The sequence below is a fragment of the Barbatula barbatula genome, assembly GCF_947034865.1.
Source record: "Barbatula barbatula genome assembly, chromosome: 13".
Classification (NCBI taxonomy): domain Eukaryota; kingdom Metazoa; phylum Chordata; class Actinopteri; order Cypriniformes; family Nemacheilidae; genus Barbatula; species Barbatula barbatula.
The window spans coordinates 22,370,298-22,390,754 of record NC_136776.1 but is presented as its reverse complement, the minus strand read 5'-3'; the positions used below and the strand labels follow the sequence as shown (position 1 = coordinate 22,390,754).

The 20,457-nt window shown below is 41.5% G+C and overlaps 1 protein-coding gene across 6 annotated transcripts in view; it reads left to right on the top strand.

The window, feature by feature from the left end:
* The window catches only part of ptprsa (protein tyrosine phosphatase receptor type Sa), a 146,349-nt gene extending 128,030 nt beyond the window's left edge, over positions 1–18,319 (top strand). For all 6 annotated transcript variants that reach the window (XM_079471332.1, XM_079471334.1, XM_079471336.1 and 3 more), the window contains 12 exons: positions 1,161–1,258; positions 3,480–3,603; positions 5,737–5,912; positions 7,279–7,398; positions 9,020–9,174; positions 9,265–9,550; positions 10,619–10,797; positions 11,356–11,482; positions 11,568–11,693; positions 13,443–13,597; positions 14,327–14,462; positions 14,747–18,319. In XM_079471332.1, the coding sequence (XP_079327458.1) occupies positions 1,161–1,258; positions 3,480–3,603; positions 5,737–5,912; positions 7,279–7,398; positions 9,020–9,174; positions 9,265–9,550; positions 10,619–10,797; positions 11,356–11,482; positions 11,568–11,693; positions 13,443–13,597; positions 14,327–14,462; positions 14,747–14,815 (1,751 nt within the window). In that variant the 3' untranslated portion in view covers positions 14,816–18,319. The remainder of the gene's footprint in view (positions 1–1,160; positions 1,259–3,479; positions 3,604–5,736; positions 5,913–7,278; positions 7,399–9,019; positions 9,175–9,264; positions 9,551–10,618; positions 10,798–11,355; positions 11,483–11,567; positions 11,694–13,442; positions 13,598–14,326; positions 14,463–14,746) is intronic.
* Positions 18,320–20,457: the final 2,138 nt, after the last annotated feature.

Sequence of the window (20,457 nt, the reverse complement as noted above, 5' to 3'; positions counted from 1 at the left end):
AAAATATAATTTCCTCTATAAATACGCCACCATCTTGAACCTAGTCAAGTTCAGCATAAATAGACAACATGTCCGTTCACACATATTCCATTACTAATTCATAAGTGGATTAACTCTAGAGGATTATGGGAGTTTGGGGTGTGCACATCACAGCACGTGCAAACTAACACAAAGAAACGGCTTGCCTAGCACTGGCTGATTTTAAAGCTGAGAAAATCCCACTTTAGTTTCCATCAGGTCATTATAACCCAGGCCAGAACTCTCGCAGGAACGACCTGCACCGAGACCCCAATTACCCCCATCATCCCTCGCTCGCCCCCGCCGTCGCTCACACAAAGGGTTGCATACGGAAATCATCGCCAAACGAAAAGCTGTTTAAGTGTCAAGGCACAAGTTTGCTCAAGAGAAAAGCAATATTGTGTCGCACCTTTTACCCAGATTGAAATGAGCGGCAAAACAAAGAAATCGAGGAAAATCTTTGTTTATCACTAAAGACGGCGAAGAAAATGCAAGCGGCCTCTACGGAGCATAAGAGAGGTTTTGAGATTTTGCATTGGATTAAATCTATTACATTTCGTCTCGGTGGACGCGGCCGTATTTCTCAAGAGCAGGTTTTTGTCTCGTTTCGATTTATTTCTCCTGCGTCTCGCTTCGAAGGGAGATTTGTTTGATTTCACAGAGTCAACCCCGCCCGTTACTCCTCTCGTCTCTCATCGCCGAGGACAAGCGTACGGTTTGTCTTACACGTCTCGCGTGCGTCTCGCTCCTGGGATATTTTATTTTCACTGTTTTTGTTCATGCAGAGTCTGGGAAAAAATGCATCGCTTTGGCAATATTGCGGAGCTATTAGGAACCATTTGCACCGCCATCATTGAGCTGTAATTGGTCTGGGGGTTTTCTAGCACCTTAGCAATCGCTCGGGTTCTTCATTTTATCTCTTCTGTATTATTGCCCACTGTTTATTTTTTATGTTAGGACGATCCTGATTGGTCAGATTTGCCACATAGAGCTCTGGTCTGGTCACACCGTGTCCCTAACATCACCTCACCTGTCATCTCACCCGCTGAAATGATCCCTTCCCACGTACCCTTTCCAGATTTTGTCTGCTTCTGTATGACCCTACTGATCATGTTTGTCGTCTTTTCTCGATTGGTTCGCAGGTATGATGAACCATCCGCCCATACCCATCAGCGAGCTGTCCGAACACACGGAGGTCCTGAAAGCCAATGACAACCTGAAGCTCTCTCAAGAGTATGAGGTAAACCCATCTTATTGAGGCAGAGCATTTTCATCCTCATGTGCACTGATGAACATTTTCTGCTTGATTTACCTTATCAAATTATGCACCAAAAATCTTATTTTTTTACGTAGATCAACCAAGATTAGAGTTGGGAATCTTCACCTGCCTCACGGTTCGATTATATTACGATTCGTTTACGACAAATACTTCAATACTTTCTCTCAGGGCCTATTTATTTGACAGCTGTTTTACGCAAAAGAATAATGATACACTGAATTGAAAATGCTGGACCAAAACAGATTTGTTTGTATTAAGGCTATTGCCCATTCAGTCCGAAATTTGCGTCCGAACTTTCTGCACGTTAAAAAATTAATACGACCTCACATTGTGTAAATTTGCACTTTAGGTGCAAAGACCTTAAATATTACACTTTTAATGCACTTAAATAACAAAATGGCATGAACGTATTTGCAGCATCAAAAGATCAAATTTGTATTTTTTACAATTATCTAAATGATGTAAAGGTCTATAATTTCTATATGCAGAACAGTAGTTACAGTAAGATACAAACTCAGCATCACTTGCTAATAATAATAAAAGTAAAAATAAAATTATATATGGTACACAATCACTGTAAAGTAAAATAAAAGACTAAACACAGAGCGGCAAGTGGGTCTGTTCATGTAAACGGGCTTTAAATGTTTACATGAACTGTAAGTCCATCGTAAGTCTCGCATTCCACGTGAGCACTGACAACGACATCATCGGTTACTAACAGATCATTGGCTGATCATAAACGTGCAGATGTAAATGAAGAAACCGTACAAAACGTCACTCCGATAAAAGAAAATGAGATTGTTTTTATTGCGTTTTTTGCAAGTGAATTTGAAACTAGAGTGAAGTTAAAAGTCATTCAGGTTTGAAATGACACCAGGGTGAATAAATGATTAAAGAAATATAATTTTCGCTGAACATCCCTTTAAAAGCCCCAAAAACTGTGACTGCACCTGGTTGACTTTCTTAATGAATGTGTCTCACTAAAGCATACGAAGATTTTTCCGGCCTCAGATTTAGCACGGCGATCACCCAGTGTGTGCTGTCTCAGCGTGAACCGCTAGGCTTAAAAACCAGGCTGACGCTGATTAGCGCTCGCTATTACAAACAGAGCAAATGTCGTCGTCCATCGTAAGTCTCAGCTGGTTGCCATCAAACCTTAATGCCACCTTAAATGGCACCCGCCTGGGCCTGATATCCCAGCGGGAACATGGGAATTATTGGGTCAAAACGTTTTATCTTAGCATAAAAATTTGCATGCGTTGCAATTGTTGTATTCGAATGCCAGGCATTAACAGCCAGAAAATATCATTTAAATGTGTCATTTTTTAAATAAATGTTTAAATCAAACACTTTATTTATCCTATCAATTTTTTAAATACTGCATATACATTTTATAGACGTTTATTTCTATATTGTAATTTAAATATTAGCACATTAATGTATTTGTTTATTACTTAAGACTGCGCTTATCTAAGAAAAAACCCATTAGGGAGAATGAGACGAAGTGATTTTGAGAAAACAGTGACCCGTGGAGGAACAACACGTCGTATTAGCGGCTAAAATCATAGAGGGGTAAACGGTAACATCAAACCCCTCATTGTAGGTTATTTAGCCCCAATTTCATCATGCAAAGGCGGTCCAATAAATAAAAACATCCCTCAAACCAGAGGAGCTGGGACGGCGCCATGGCCTGAGGACGGGCTGGGAATCATAATGGAATACTAAATTACCCTGACAGGGGAATAGAATATTTATTCAGAATTCTCATATTGGAAATGCGCTAGCATTTATCTTGCGGCGTCAGAGTGGCCGGCTCTAATTCGCCTCGCTTTCCCTCACAGCAAAGCACAGAGTCTTTTATCAATGTTTCTTTTGCTATTATTCACTGTCCACGTAATGATCTGAACACCGCTACCTGCCCGTGAATATTTAAAGCGATAGCGCATAATTACGCTTTAATGCACCGGCTGGACTTTTATCTCGTTTGGACCGTTTGCTCCGTGAAAAATCCCCTTTTTTGAACTTTTTGGCACCGCTAGACTCTTGGCCTCGCTTGACCCCTCTCTGAATCTCCAACGCTTACGTTTCTCCACCGTCTTCTCGGAATTGGTATTCGTGTGAGATGCCGTGAGATTCTGGAAAAGCCCTAAGGGTTGTTTCTTTCTCTGCTTTTCTTCCAAAGTCCATTGATCCGGGCCAGCAGTTCACCTGGGAACATTCCAACCTGGAGGTCAACAAACCCAAGAACCGCTACGCCAACGTCATCGCCTACGATCACTCCCGCGTCATCTTGGCGCCCATCGAAGGTCAGCCAGAAGCACACGCTCCGCTTTAACTAGACTTGTGTGTTGTTTAATATGCTTTGAAATTCATTTGACACATTTTAGAGAAATGTATTTTAAGATTTAATTTTTTATTATACAGTAAATCATTTTATTTTATGGCATTTCATTATTCACTCGTTTTTTGAAGACAGATCATATTTAATGAGTTGACATGATACTGGAGTTAAATTGTATAGCCTTCCGGTAAGAATGACATTTCCCAGAGTGCTTTGCGGACTTCAGTTGAGTGAGTGGCTTTCTGAGTTTTTAGCTTTTTCCAGTTACATTTGTGAAAGGATCAAATATATTGTTTCAACTTTCAGAAGCAAGACACACAACTGTTCTGTTACGTCAAATTGAGTGTTGATATTTCCATTTCTTTTGTGTATTTGTGTCTTTGATCCCTTTTTCAAAGCCATGAAATTTAGCCGGCAGAAGTTTGTGTTGTAGCATTGCTATATTGACTGATAAACAATGCATTTTACTTCCAGAAATCCATTACAACATTCCAGTAAATGTATGAATAAATGAGCGCTTTAAAGCTCTTTGTTCCTGGTTGACATTTCTGCAGAACCGCCCCAAGCGAACTGTTAATCCTCAAACTCCCTCGTGTTGTTTACAGTCGCCCCTCCCCTTCCTGTTTTGCATTCCCTCCCCGGTTTCCGCATCACCTTGATTTTTCGCCACAGTTCACCACGAGCCAATTTAGGCAAGCAATAACGCGCGGTAACGAAAGCATCACAAAGACAGCGCCATAAATCCATAAATTAATCAACTTCGAAATTTCCATTTTACAGCGCAGTGATTTTGCCATTAGACACAGCGGCGGAACAATCCGAGCAGGCAGCCGTCCTCTGTTCACTTAGCTATGACTAAAGCCAAGCTCCTCCGCTCACTTTGTGAGGCGGCAGAAAGCTTTTAATGGCGTTTTCTTTCCCTCTGATTGCTAATTTTGCCTTTCGTCTGATCTGGCGGGGGCTTGAAAATTAGCGCTGCCCTTGTTTCATCGTTCATTGTTAAAGCGTGAAAACAGCAATTTAGCACCGCCAGCCAGTGTTTGTGATTTGAAGCTTTTGTGTTAAGTAAACTGCACAATTCAATATTCCACTTGTAGGTTGTTCGCGAGAGATTGGAGCCGAGCATGGGACCCCGTGCGTAGTCGCAAATGACTTGTTCGATTCGTTTAGATTGAAATAGATTGTAATTACATACATTTTGTTTGTTAAAAACTGTCACTTTGTTTCGCTAAGATTAGCTATAATAAAGATTTATATATTGAGCTGTCAGGCACGTAAAGTAACCTGCTATCTTAGGTTTCAGACATAGATGGCAATAGAGAGTTACCGTATGCGGTTTTACGGTGAGGGTTTCGTTTAAATCACCAGCCCTACATATTCAATTCAATCTGCAACATTTGCACTACACATGTGAGTTATACCTCGAGTTGCGCACATTTACGAAGTATGTAAACGCTGCATTTATTTGGTATCTGAACGTCTCAAACCTGCAATAGTGACTCTAACTTTGGTCGGCTGTTGCGAGCTCTCGGGAGCTTTAAGTTCATTCTAGCCGTCTCACGGACGGAGAGCTTAGAAGGGACAGAGTTATGCTGCTTACTGGAGATTTACTGCCGGCCGCCCGGAGGGGAGAGAGAGAGAGAGAGGGTTCGGTTTGGGTTCTGCTCACTGATTTACTCCTAGTCCAGCCTAATGCCATCGTATAGCATCTGGTCCTAAATCAGCCGCTGTGGAAACCGCCGGCTCTCGGAGAGTTAGATGGAGCAGAAAAAACAGAAGTGAGAAACGGAGACAGAAGCAAAAGAACTTGATGGATTTTGTTTCCATGGGGATTCTTTTCTCTGATGGATATCTGTCAGACGCTGTGAAATAGCCTATTACCAAAGTGTGACTTTATATCGTGTTAGCGGGGTACAACACAGCGTTTTTAACCTGTTCACAGACCCGCACACAGTGGCACCGGCAGCCATTTTAAAACTCAGAATTGATGAAGAGAGTTCTTCAGCAAAAGTTGTCTCATTTTATATCTTTATCTTAGTTTAGTTTGGTTTAGTTTAGCGGCTCTAACGCGGTTAACACCCTCCTGCTTCATTTCCAGGTATCACAGGCAGCGACTACCTCAACGCTAACTACATCGACGGCTACAGGAAACAGAATGCGTACATAGCCACACAGGGACCCCTGCCGGAGACGTTCGGTGACTTCTGGAGGATGGTGTGGGAGCAGAGATCGGCGACTGTCGTCATGATGACCAAACTTGAAGAGAAGTCAAGGGTGAGGCTAACGAAAGAAATGTTGCTAAAATCATACTTTCCGTTCTTTACCGTCAAATCTTTGGCATTTGCACGTATCGTGAGTTTATCCTGATTTTTGTATTTGCTATCAAAGCATTCTTTGGCGCTTGTGCAGTGCAATCTGGGAATGCGCTGTGTTTTAGTCATTTCAGAAGGAAGTTTGCGATCGACTTCTATAACAGCGTTCACGGCTGGTGATGTGTAGGTAAAAAGCACGGCAGTTTTTTTGTTCTTGAGACATGATCGACTGCTCCTACACGCTTGTTTAAGTATCTGGCCCTCAGACTGAACCAATTGACGTTATTCCAGTTGAAATGACATTACCGGCTGAATGAATAAGCAAACGGATAGAGAACAAATGGAGAGAAATAAAGAAAGAGGCTTCGGTGAGAAAGGAGAGGATCTTTTCTCAGCGCTATCAGAGTGCCGCGGCCCATTTACCGTGAGAGTGAGAGGAAGCAGAGAATCTCTTTAGCTGGAGACTTCCTCTTCTGCAAGCCAGATCTCTTACTCTACAGATTCTGAAATCGTCTCTCAAGCTTTTAATCTATTTTTTGCTTGAGAATACTACATACGTAAGTATCACGTCTCTCTCGCACCATGTGAGCGGTCTGTCAGATAAGATCAGAATGAGGGGATCGTCCGGTGCAAGCGTTAAAGCCGAACGCTTTCGCTGTCACAACGCATAAGTGTTCCGCGGCTGCCAGTGACGCGCCACTCTCCATATTGAGTGAATTTTTATCAGGGCAGCGGCGGGCCGGGGGTCTGTCAGTGTGCCAGGTGTCAAAGAGGGGAAGGAAAACATTATAGCAGGGTAATTGATGTGACATGGGGGGGGCGAGGGTCTTCTAGGAGGATTCGTGACTGCAGGTGTGAACCCCCGGAGCTAAAGCCGGTTAGCCTTTTCCAACCGACTGTACGGAGATTGGAGACTGTAGCTGTGAGTTTGCTTCCACTTTGCTAAAGGAAGGTCGATCAAGTTTAAACAATGATGACAGAAATCCAGCATCAAGTTCTTCACTCACAAAACGGATGAAATGTGAAATCAAAAGCTTTAACTGCAAGGCCAACATCCTCGACCTAGTTTTGATTTATTCGCTTTATTCTTTTGTCAAATGAGTTTCTTTAAAACCGCCGTCTAGTGCTTTTGCTCACGAACGTGCGCACAATCGTCTGCATTTAAAAAGCTATTAGTTGGTTTAGCTCAATAGCATATTTCTATAAAGGACTGAAGATATTTGCATGACAATACCAGGGTAAATATAAGCAAGCGATGGAAATTCAACTCGAGAATCGAGTCTGTGTAAGATGTTCTAACGTTGACTCTTTTCTCTCCGTCCACGCAGATCAAGTGCGATCAGTACTGGCCCAGCAGAGGAACGGAGACCTACGGGATGATCCAAGTGACGCTTCTGGACACCATCGAGCTCGCCACTTTCTGTGTGCGGACCTTCTCTTTACACAAAGTAAGATAATTCATATGAACTTGTACGATTGTTCAGAAACGCAAGATTATTGCAATACAATCTAACCATATCTAGCGCGAATGAAGAGTGTGCTAAAATGACAAGTTAAGAACTAGTTTAAATGAATTAGCCACTGTTTAAAATCGTGACGAATCGTGAGATTAACAATCGGTTGTAGCGACGATCCTTAAATTGTGTTGTATCATGTGTTTTTTAGCGGCTTTAATCATGTTGCGTTTACATCCCCCTACATAAATGTTCGCAAACCTTGAACTATTATAACACACTCGCCCCGAGAAACTGATAATATGGCAATATGTGACGATCAAAACGGGTCAACGTTGAACATTTCATCCGTCAAACACCATTTGGTCCGCTGAAAAGACGGGCGTTCGTGAGACGCGCTCGTTCCCCTGACAACGCTTTCCCTTATACCTTTAAAACAGTTTACAGACGCGCCTTTTATTTCCCTCCGGAGTTTTTTTTTGTGAGCAGGCACACAAAAAATAAATAAGTCAACAGTATGATTGCAGACTGTGAAGACGAGCGGGAACTCTTCTCGAATGCCCTCGTGGGGTTCTCATCTCGGCGGCGTACGTAAGCGCGCGTGCTCAGGTTTTTATAATCTCCTCATTCCACATCCATCATCTTTTAATGTTACGCCTGCCAAAGAGAAGCACTTAGCTAAGTGGCCGGAGCAAAACTACTCCATAGCAAATTGGCTTCCCAGAGACGCAGCGGTCAAGTAAACACAAAGTGGATGAAGAGAGAGAGAGAAATGGAGAAGGGACGGTGAGTTACAGTCAGACGCTAACGTGAATTAAAATGGATCGAGCTTTTACCGTAGTGAAGGGCACGACGAGCCGCAGTATTCATTAAAAGACCGTCGCTAAGAGCTATGACGCTTCTGAGATGGTGCTTTTTGTTGCCATAATGGGATATTTTAATAGAATTATGCTAATAAATTAATCGCATTCGTCAATGTTTGCCGTGGAAGATGTCGACAAATGAGTTTCGTTCCTACAGCGATCAATCATGGGACAATATTTACGCTTGTGGATTTTTTAAGATTTTCCGTCTCTGCCTGTGTGCGTGTGTAAATAGACAATACAACAAAAGCAGATGGCATTCATTACATCTCATAAGGGTAAGTACACATTGAATTGTGTTGTGAGGGTAAACAGTGTTGTGATTGCATGGAAAACACACAAATATACACACTCAGTGGCTGAAAATGTGCCGGCGTATCCTGCATTGGCCCGCAGCCGTCATGAATTCGTAAAAACACATCCACAGCAGAAAATACAGCCCGCAGAAGAACAAGAATCCCCGAAACTGGGTCGGTTCGCTCTTAATTACGCCGTTTATGTATTAATTTATTCCAAAAGAGGCTTCTGTCAGAAGAGCAGCGACGCCGAGATGTATAAAACCTTCAAAGAGCGTCCAGAACAAGAAATAAAACCAAAAGATAGTAGGGTTTTCTTCATTGCATCAAAACACAGTTTTAACATAAAAACATAAATCAGGAATATTAGCTCTGGAAATATTATATATTACATTATGGGAAGAAAATATAAAAATGAAGTATTTAGATGAAATGATGTTTTATGTAATATTTCAGAACGGTTCCAGTGAAAAGCGTGAAGTTCGACAGTTCCAGTTTACTGCCTGGCCGGACCACGGCGTTCCCGAGTACCCCACCCCGTTCCTTGCGTTCCTCAGGAGGGTAAAGACCTGTAATCCACCTGACGCCGGCCCCATCATCGCCCACTGCAGGTCGGAACCCCCAGAAGTGTTTCTTGTCCTCCATGTTCTCAAACATCAGATTTGATGCGCATTGCTCACAGAAATGTAATGCGTTTTTAGTGCCGGCGTGGGACGCACGGGTTGCTTTATCGTGATCGACGCCATGTTGGAGCGTATAAAACACGAGAAGACGGTGGACATCTACGGTCACGTGACCCTCATGCGCTCCCAGAGGAACTATATGGTGCAGACGGAGGACCAGTATAGCTTCATCCACGACGCCCTGCTGGAGGCCGTCGCCTGCGGAAACACGGAGGTGGCCGCCCGGAGCCTCTTTTCATACATCCAGAAGCTGGCGCAGGTGGAGATGGGAGAACACGTGAGCGGTATGGAGCTGGAGTTTAAGGTAATCGCAAGTTTGCTTGATCTCATATTTAGGTGTCGAGGTGTTTATAACGGAGCCTAAAAAACGGAAGACATTTTTTCAGCGTTTGTTAGTAAACATGAGGCCAAAAACACGCACTTGTGTTCATGTCAAGCTTTTGCTTCAAGGCAGAAATCCAACCCGTTTGAGAGATTTTAGGTTACAAATGATGACACGACGCGCATGGGTAACGGGGTTGACCGCCCCGACCTCTGTGAAGCTTAGCGGACGTCCCGACACACTCCACCTGCCGACGTGTATTACTTCACCCGCTCGGTTCATGACTGACTCTCCCCGTTGAGCTTCTCAGGGCCTTTCAGGTGCTTTGTAAACTATTCAAAGCAGAACAGCCAGCGAGATAGAGAGAAAACGTCCTGGAGCATGAACCCAACGGATTTGGCTAAAGGCTTAACCCGCCGGAACAGCCAGAACGCTCCACAGACCTTTCCAGACAACTGACCTAGAAAGGGAAGAATGGTGGGAACTGTAGCGCAGCCGATGCTAATTGAAGGTTGCAAGTCCTTTTTGTGATCGTAAGAGAAGGTGGAGCGTGTACGTGCAGAACTGCAGCGTAACCAGCGTCCTAAAAATGAGTGACCCACTTCGCCAGTGGCCGTCAGGTTTTGTGTGATTTTGGTGAGCGGGATTCTGTGATGGTCGATGGATGGATTTTGGGTAATTATAACAACAATAGGAGGTGTCGGCGTTTCCTGCGAGCGCATGTAAACTGGGTCACCCAGTCTCGTCGGCATACAAAAATACACAGAGACGAACTGGTGGATTGGAAAAAACAGAGCCATAAAAACAAAATCAAACGTGGGGATTGTTAAACGGCCATGTGATGTTTATCAGCACAATCCCTCAGAAGAGAACGTCTGACCACACTTACAATGAAAAGATCATTATGAAAATAGTCACATTTATGGACATTTTTGTAGCCAGAAAACTCTGTCGGACAATCTAGATCCATAAGTTGAATATGATGAGCAGGATTTCTCATGCTATGATTTGTTTATTCATTACTGTGTGTTGTGTTCTCCCCGCACGCAGCGTTTGGCCAACTCCAAAGCCCACACGTCCCGATTCATAAGTGCCAATCTGCCATGTAACAAATTTAAAAACCGTCTGGTCAACATCATGCCCTACGAGACCACTCGAGTCTGCCTGCAGCCAATCAGAGGCCTGGAGGGGTCCGACTATATCAACTCCAGCTTTATCGATGGATACAGGTATGAACCAGCTCATGATTTTTATCAGTAAGGAGACGTTTGTATCCACGGCGACATCCCAGAAGTCTTTTGAATAAAGAGATTTGAGGCAACCAATAGGAACGGAGACAAGGGTTGTTTTCATTAACTAAAATGTATTATATTTTTATTTTGTTATACATTATATGAAATTGTTATTTATTTAAACTTTATTTTTATCAAAAGATTATAATCATATATGAAATAAAAACATATTATATAATATATAAAATAAATATCATAACAATGTGTCAAATGAGTCTATAAGAATTAATCTATAATTTCCATTGAAATATAATGTATAGTAATATAAAGTAATATTTTAAATGTTAATATTTATATATTTTTTAAATATAACTAAAAATAAACATGAAAAATAACTCTCATTTAGTTTAATTACTTTATTCTATATTAAAATGTATTATTCGTTTTAGCTTTAAGATCAGAATTAAATTGCATATTGCTCAAAACTGCTTTATGTCTGTAGACCAAAAATGTCTATTTCCTCTCACATCGATGTTTTCTCTGTCATTCCCGCAGACAACAGAAAGCTTATATAGCCACGCAGGGGCCGTTAGCAGAGACCACTGAAGACTTCTGGAGGATGTTATGGGAGAATAACTCCACCATCGTAGTGATGCTCACCAAACTCAGAGAGATGGGCCGGGTGAGTGTCTCATATAAAAGAGGCAAACCTTCTACACCGCAGCGAGTCATGGGGTTGAATCAATGTCAATGGTGTGTGTTCGCAGGAAAAGTGTCATCAGTATTGGCCCGCCGAGCGTTCGGCCAGATATCAGTACTTCGTGGTGGACCCGATGGCCGAGTACAACATGCCTCAGTACATCCTCAGAGAGTTTAAAGTCACAGACGCTCGGGTGAGTCCAGATGTGTTGGTTATTGAAGCTTGATTTCATGAAGATAATGATGCATTAGAAATGTAGATGTTTTTGGAAAACGGTTCAAGCGAGGAAGCGGTTAGCCGAAACGACTCAATCCCTCATCGGTCGAGTGGCTCTTCGGTCACAAAGACGCCGGCGGGCGAACCGGAGGAGAAGATGAGCGATGTCACACTTTAATTGTGATGGAATCATCCAGACGGGACTCTCCAGTAATCAAACTCCGGCTTTCATCAGATGAGGGGGTCCGGACTGCCCGATTGAGAGGAACAGAAGAGAGGGGCCGAGGCGATGATGTTTACAATCGCGTTTCAATCACACGATTGGACACGCACCGCTCGACGCTTCAGACCCCAAACGTCTTTCGTTTCAGGCTGTTTTACTGAATCACGTTGCACCGTGGTTTGATTTCGTGGAGAAAGCAGTGATCAAAAGCCAAGGAGATTCATGTTTGTCGTGAAATGGCGTTTGATTTTGATTCATGTGAATCATTTCAACAATCTCAAGGCAAATGGTATTTTACGATGTGCCTAACATTTATTAATTCGTATAAATAAGCCACTATAAACAATTATTCTCAAGAACAAATTCAACCGTGATCGGACCGATTTCTGTTGTTGCCAAGTAGATAAAAGATAAACGTCATGCAAAACGTAATCATAATAATATAAAAATACTATTTATATTGATATTTATTGATTCATTGTATGTATTTATATTAATTTATTGATCATATTTTAGAATGTTTTGTGATATGTTTCAATTGTATTATATTATATTTGTTTAATTTTATATATGTGATTTATATTAATACTACCAATAATAATATTAAAATGTTTTATTTCAAAATAAATAGTTTTACACGTATTCAAGTTTTGTATTAAGATATATTAATATCTTATCACGTTATATATGTTTTAAAATCAATATATTAAATTAGAATTTATGAATATATCATCATATATTTTGTAGCATTTATTTACGTTAACCAATATAACAATGCTTAGCAATAAGCGATTTTTACCAAAACATCACAAAATGCATTAAAAGTTGCTTAATATAATGACATTTTGGCATCTTTCTAATGTGTCTGATCCGGCAAATATTACGATTAAATGTGTTTAGCGTCTCGTATAGACTTGCACCGCAGGGACAAGTGAACATTCCTTCTTCAATCAGACCCAATTTAATCGTCCATCCTGAACTTCCCGTTGATTCTTTTTCTTTCAAAGCCAAAGTCTTCCTTCTCTCTTCCATCGGAGGGGCATCGAAGTCTCCGCTCATCCATCAGCTCCGACGCCACCGGGTACTCCAAAGCACAAGTCTGCCCATCGATCACCCGCCCGGATCACTCCATTTAGCACTGTCTCCAGCAGCCCGCTCTCGTCATGCCAGCCGCACCATCGATTTCCCTTAACCCAGAGTTATTCCAGCGAATAAAAAATCTGTGACAGAACTGAGAGTGCGAGCGGAGTCGAGACGGGAGGGTTGATGTTTGGTCGTAGTCTCTCTCTCACGAGTAATCTAGCATCGGGATGGCAGCTCTCCGTCGGGCTTGTCAGCATCCGTTTGGATAAGGTCACTGATTGACTGATCCGGGAACCATCTCGTGCCGTCAAATAAGGGATTGTGTCGGGAATAAAGATCCGAGCGAAGGTTCTAATAGGGGTGATTGACGTGATCGCTCTTGACATTTATCTCTTTATCTCTGTGTGGTCTCGCTCGCAGGACGGACAGTCCAGGACCGTGCGGCAGTTCCAGTTCACCGACTGGCCGGAACAGGGGGTGCCAAAATCTGGAGAGGGTTTCATAGACTTCATCGGGCAGGTGCATAAAACCAAGGAGCAGTTCGGACAGGACGGGCCTATATCGGTCCACTGCAGGTGAGCGCCGCACGCATTTCTTTTTCTTCTATACCAACCTGAGCTGTTCCTGCTCTTTCTTCCGTCTGTCATTTGCTTTCTCTTTCATTTTGGGATATATTTGTGTGTCCTCGTCCATCTCTTCTGTCCTCCGCTCATCCCTCCCACAGATTTCATATCTAATGGAGACATATGGTTTTTGTCATTAATTGCATGATTACGTACAGTGAAAGGAAGTGTAAATCCCTTCATTCAGCGCGCCTTCACGCCCGTCAGATTTCACACTCTATCTGTTAAACCAGCGCCTACCGGCTGCCAGGAGAGCAACTGGATTCTTCCTTTATCTTTTCTTTCTACATTGCCAAACAGTATTTTACCAAAGAAATGTCAAAGTAGTTTTGTTTTCACTGTCGCTGCCTAATGAATCCAAACCGCACGATTTCCGTCTCACCTCCTTACTCGCTTTCCCAACAGCGGCGTCGCTTTCGACCTATAAGCCTGTTGTCATATCAATTATCGTCGGGTCGGTGAAGACGCTCGGCACCAAAGCAGCTTATAAAGGAGGCCTCGGAGTATTAGACTTAAGACTCCTTTTTCAAGCGCTGTCAAAGCGAGACCAGCAAGCTCAGCGTCTGTGCGTTTGAGTGGGGTTTAATCGATACATTTGAAAGAAAGTATGGAGTGTGTCTCCTCGCAACAAGTACGTGAATGTTCGTTTCCGAGAGACCATAATCGATTGTTTTTTCGCAGTGCTGGTGTCGGTCGCACCGGAGTCTTCATCACACTCAGTATCGTGCTGGAGAGGATGCGTTACGAGGGCGTGGTGGACATCTTCCAGACGGTCAAAATGCTGAGAACCCAACGACCAGCGATGGTGCAGACAGAGGTGAGACATTCTACCATGGTATTCACCAACTTCTTCACAATCACAGGAATTTGTACGCTTTTGTTATGAATTCCTACGTTGTGAATCGTGCAAAAATATACAATTACTAGAAAAACCAATTCTGAAACCCTAACCCAAATGTACGGATGAGATCGTAATAGTTTGTATGAATTAGCCACATTGTAAAATTGTTACGTTTTAGTGTTGGTAGTTACTCTATTGTACAAAAAAAATCAAAAATCCTGAACTTTTCAAACCACGTTCCCTTTTTTCCACCTCTACAGGACGAGTATCAGTTCTGCTATCAGGCAGCTCTGGAGTACCTTGGAAGTTTCGATCACTATGCAACGTAAAAAGCCATTTTGTTCGCCCTGCCCCACAACCCCCCTCCCCCTGACAGCCTCCTGAGCCATAAGAACTCGCTTGAAACGACGACAAATACTCAACATACAAATACGGAAACACAACAGGACATTTTTAACGAATCAACTTTTCGGAAACGCCGTCACGAATAATTCCAATTGGCTGACACGGACCATCTACACGCCCAGCTCACGAGGATGAAGCAAACGTCACGGCTCAGGCTGTAGGAGGGGAACGATCGAGGTGTCGGACCACTAACTTTACCTCAAGTGTTCTGATGTGGAGGACATGTGGGCGTCATTTAGATCCAAACGAACTTTGAACATTTTACATAAAACGATGAAGGAAAAGCCAGGTGGAGAAATGAACAAAACAATCAACTCAACCTGGTTGGATAAGCGGTTCACTTACGATTGTGGCAAAATCGTGCCTCGTTTAGTACGGTGGAAATTCGCAGATACAGTTTTCAAATCGTGTTTCAAACCCAACGAAGGGAGATCTTGTTGCATTTGGAGCGACGGTACAAACAGACGACTTCTACTGATCACATGTTTTCTCCAAGCTCGTCGCCATCCTGGAAGCCACTTAAGATGCCAACCGCTTTACGAAGTAATTCTGGAATCCCCAACAAGAGACTCGACACATCTCGAGGCTTTCTGCGTTGAAGGCGGCGTACGAGGACACTAGCAAACGTTTCTGCCGATGTAGCTCCTCCTCCATCCTCCTGTGAGCCAATAGAAGCGCGACCTTAGCCGAGAGGAACCGATAGCATCGTTCGTCAGGTTGGGACGGCCTAGTTGGGAAAGTTCTTGTTTTCGTTATTACAGTGTCACAGTGACCAACGTTCATTGCCATGATTTCAAACGAGTTTTTGTCTTACACCCGTGTTTTTCGTCCGTCGCTCTCGATACCAAACATGCTGCTTTCGCTCCATTATGCTGTATGTGTGAATATTGTGATCGAGCGGACTGGATGGACGCGCGAGTGAATGTGTTTCGGTCCCGGTTCTTTATCCATTTCACAATGCCCCAACACGAAGGAAGACGTGCACTGCCCATTTAATTCAGCCATTTCGTTTTTGAGAGATCGGCGGATTTCCGCTAAAAAGCAAGAAACGGGCAATCGTAATACAAATATATCGGTACGGTCTTTTTTGTGGGTGGGGCTGTTGTACATGTGCATGAGAAGGAGGAGTCTTCTCTTAATCACTGATTGGCTATCGTGAAGAATGATTTGTGCTTGGAGTGTTCCGATTGGTGAGAGAATGAAAGGAGCCGTGTGTAATCTTATTTCCAAAAAAGCCTTATTCTTGTAACATCATATGATAAAATATATACGTTGTTGTATTATTTTGTTTGTTTAACACTCATTTGATTTCATCATTTTGTTTTTTTAACAAAGATACTGTACTCGGTTTTTTTTTAGTTCGCAAGGAAAAATAATGCTAATTTTGCTTATGTTAAAAGACATTCTATTTTTTCACTGTAGAAGAGTTATGTGAGATGTGTTTGTGTGTGTATACGCGTGCACACACACTCGCACATATATTTAAATGCAGAATATAAAGATGTATCCAGATCTAATGAATAGCCTTTTTTGTGTAATGTTTTTTTCCTCTTTTTCAGAAGGGGGCGTTCGTTTTATCCCACCAGAAAATGATGAATTGCGTGTATGGAATCATGTATGACTTGTTTTTGTTTTTTAGCAAGCTTGGAAAATGCATTTTAAGAAATGCAAATATTCCCCATGAATCATTGCGGTCAGAGCCGGAACGCCTTCAAGGGCAGATTGAATCACTATTGTTATCGATTAGGAATACTAGTATTAAATGAAGTATTACTTTTATAAGATGTAGAATTGGTTTACTTAACATTGAAATTGATCAAAAAAACGAAATAAAATAAACTACATTTTGATACAGCCCATATCTGTGAAAACCATTTTTTTTGTTGAAATTTATTTTATCTACTTAACAACCACAGAATGTTTGGTCGTTTTTTAGATATCAGCTACGATCCTGAATATAATGACTGTAAATACACAAATATATATTATATGTATTTGTATAAATTGACCCACAAGATTTCTGTCTTTGAACAATACTGAGATAAACAAAAAAAGTTTATGCTAATGGGAAATACTTCCAGAGTTTTGAAAGAAGCTTTGTCTAACACTAACAGCTCTGTTTATCTGCGATCCCTCCATTTTATTTTGATTTTAACCCATCCACTCGTTCTTTTCTTATCTAAGTGACCACACGCTCAAACCCAGTGGTGAGAGAAATACTGAAAGCTCTTCTTTTCCCAAAAGTCTTCGTGTGCCACGTCTCCACTTCATTTTTCATTCTTAAAGATGGAGCTCTTGAATCTAAAAGGACGAGTTTTTTTAAGTTCCATTTTTATTACGATTTTTTTGCATTGTGACATTTTTGTAAAGGTTCAGCAAATGCGTTCAGTAATCTTATATTATTATTGTTTGTTCGATGTAAATTAAAGGTGGCACAACAAATACTACACGTGCACATTCAATTCTGCAATTATTGAATAACTAGTTTTGCAAGGATGTAACACTTAACAGATTAACTTTGGTTAAGCCTCCCGATTGAAAATAATCGCATGCTAACATTGTAACTTTTTTGCATTGCGGTAGCGAGAATGGAAATATGCTTAATTGTTATAAAAAGTCACAATGTGAAAAATAACGTATTTGCTAAATATCGTTTCTAATTGCTCTCTATTGGTTAAAGAGTAAAAACCAAATTTTTATTGTAATCTTTTTTACCTAATTTTGGTCTGTAGATTTGGATGAAGAAGGGCTAGCGCGGCCAGTGCCTATACAAATGCCAAACGAGCAGCGAAAGCAAATTTCCTTCATTGGTTGCGTTTTTGACGATTAGCATCATGACATCGTAGCTAGCATACAGAGCATCTCTCACCACTGCCCCACTGTTCCATCTCCTTAATCATTCTTTTATAATTGTTTGTTCATAGCAAAGATGCATGCCATGTTTGTTTACTTTTAATTTTTTTTACTTTGGGGATTTTTCGTTACGGACGAAGTATGAGAGCCGAGAGAACTTGGAACCTGGAAATTCCAGCGCTGCCTTTTAAACTGTTGGGAGTTTTGTGTGTTTCATGAACTTTCTTTCCGGAAAAGCTAACGGACACTTGCGCAATTGGACTCAAAATGAAAGGAGGAAGTGCTCGAGAACTTTTTGTCCTAGGACGTTGGACCTTTGACGACAGGAGCCAAACTGACAAGTCGAACTGATTAGGGTACATTAAATGACGAACCAATATACAAAAGTGAACGTATTAATACAACGGCCAACAAAAAGAAGAAAAAAAGCCAAACTCGAACGAGAAAATAGTTTTTATCGTACGAAAGCCATGTGCTATCGCTTTCAAACTGTTACTTCTGGTGGACACACAATAATTGGTTTGAAACCACTGTGTATGTAGATATGTTGACTTTGTATTAAAGAAATGTTGTCTGAATACATCGTCGTCTGAATGTTTTGTCGTACTTGAATTTGAGCGATATGTGAATGAATTTTGCGTTATACATGATGATTAAAATTTGACAAGTGCAGTTTGAGAGACCATTCAGCTGTCATCACACACGACGGATAAAGCCAGTCTGATCTGATACCTGAATTGAAATGACATCCAAAAGCTCACGTTCACATCACTTCACATGCAAACATATCAGCCTGCCACCTGTTCTTATATAGTGACCCAAAATGTATTGACCAATGACTGTCTTGATTGTTAATTGCTAAAAAACGACATTTATTCACGCTCAAGTCATTTCAAACCTTTATGAGTTTCTTTATCTGCAGAACCCAAACGCAGATATTTTGAAGAACGTTGATTTTCATTGTATGGACACGAAACCACATTTCTCAAGTATCTTCTTATGTGTTCGACAGCAAAAACACTCACGTATAGGGTTGCATCCACATGTGCGTGAATACATGATGACAGAATTGTTATTTTTGGTTGAACTAACTTGAATTTGGATTTCATGTGGACTTTAAGAACCTGGACGTTAACCGTGCAGAAGAAGAGGTTACGGGAGATCCCGGTCTAATTACTTTCCGCATTAGCCACGGAACTAATACGCACTTTTACCAAGGAGCTGAGAAAGGTGTGTTTGCAACACAGCGACAGGAATGAAAATGAAATAAATGGCGGCTGCCCGTAGCGGAGCCAAGCTACAAATGACAAGAGCCATGAAAAACCGACACTGGTGCAAGAGCCAAAAAACCCTTTTGTGTTGTTTGTTTGGAGGATACACACAAGATGGATTTCACACCGAGCAATTGCTTTTCATATTTAATTGTGTTTTTTTGACTGATAAATGTGCTTGCATTCGGTTTTAATGAACGGCGGCGAGCTTCTATGGGGTTTCATACAACAACAATTTAATCACCTTTGTTGGAGCAGGACCTCAGGTCAGTGCTTCCGCTGTTATTGTTCATATGAGAAATGATTCAACATTTGTTTGTTTTCTGTTTGTGTTAAAGGTCCAGTGTTTGAAATTTCAATTGTGAATTGCAACCAACGGCTGAGTCCACCCCCCTTTAGCAATTAACAATCAAGACAGTCATTGGTCAATACATTTTGGGGCACTACGGTGGCTGACACAGGACAAAGATGTCGTCACTTTTTCGCTTCCTTGCTGATGGAGATTGCGTATTTACGAAACGCGCCCGTTTGTCCGCTCTAGGGCTACTGTAGAAACAACATGACGAATTCCACGTAAGGCGACCTTATGAAGATAGAAATCTCATTTTTAGATAGTAAATACATAACGTTTCATTATGAAAGGACTTTATACACATAGTTAGGAATTTTAATATTGCATTTCTGTCAATAGATTACACACTGGACCATTAAAGCACCGAAGGAGAAAAGTTTAACGACATAAACCACAGATTCAATCTCACATTTGCGTGTAGAGCTTCTGGACTAAAGAGTTGAAGAGCACATACAGTGTGTATTTCAAAATATAAAACAGTGTTACACTAAAATATTGAGCTTCGTATTATGGTCTTCCGTTTCTTGGGCAACCTTACCCGTGACCTTTTTGCAGAAGCAAATCACTTCTTTCTGAACATTCGCTTGAATAGACTTGCGGTTTATCTTTGAGTGTCTGCTCTTCTGAGTTTATTATGCAAATGAGACCATTTGACAGATTGCACGCAACCCTTCATAATCACTGTTCACGGGCGGCTGACTTCTGCACGGCGAGCCCTTCACTGGGTGGTGAGCATGTTTATATAGACAAGAGCTGCTGGGGTCTTATAACTGCAGTGTGTCAAGGAGTCTTTCTATAGCACTTCTAGAGAATAACACGTCTCATGGAGGACGGTCATCATTCTGGAACAACATTAATGTCAAACAATAATCATCTGACCCAGTGTAATCCAGCCCAACCAACACATGAGTCAGAGGGAATTGCTAGTGTCAGATATATGTTATATATATATATGGAGAAAGTATTGTTCTTATAAACATCTTTATCTTTTCTAGAGATTTCCATCCAAACAAATATTAATCTTATACCTTATACTATATTAAAGAAAATAAAAATATTTTCTTTTTTACTTTTTGATTCAATTTTTAGT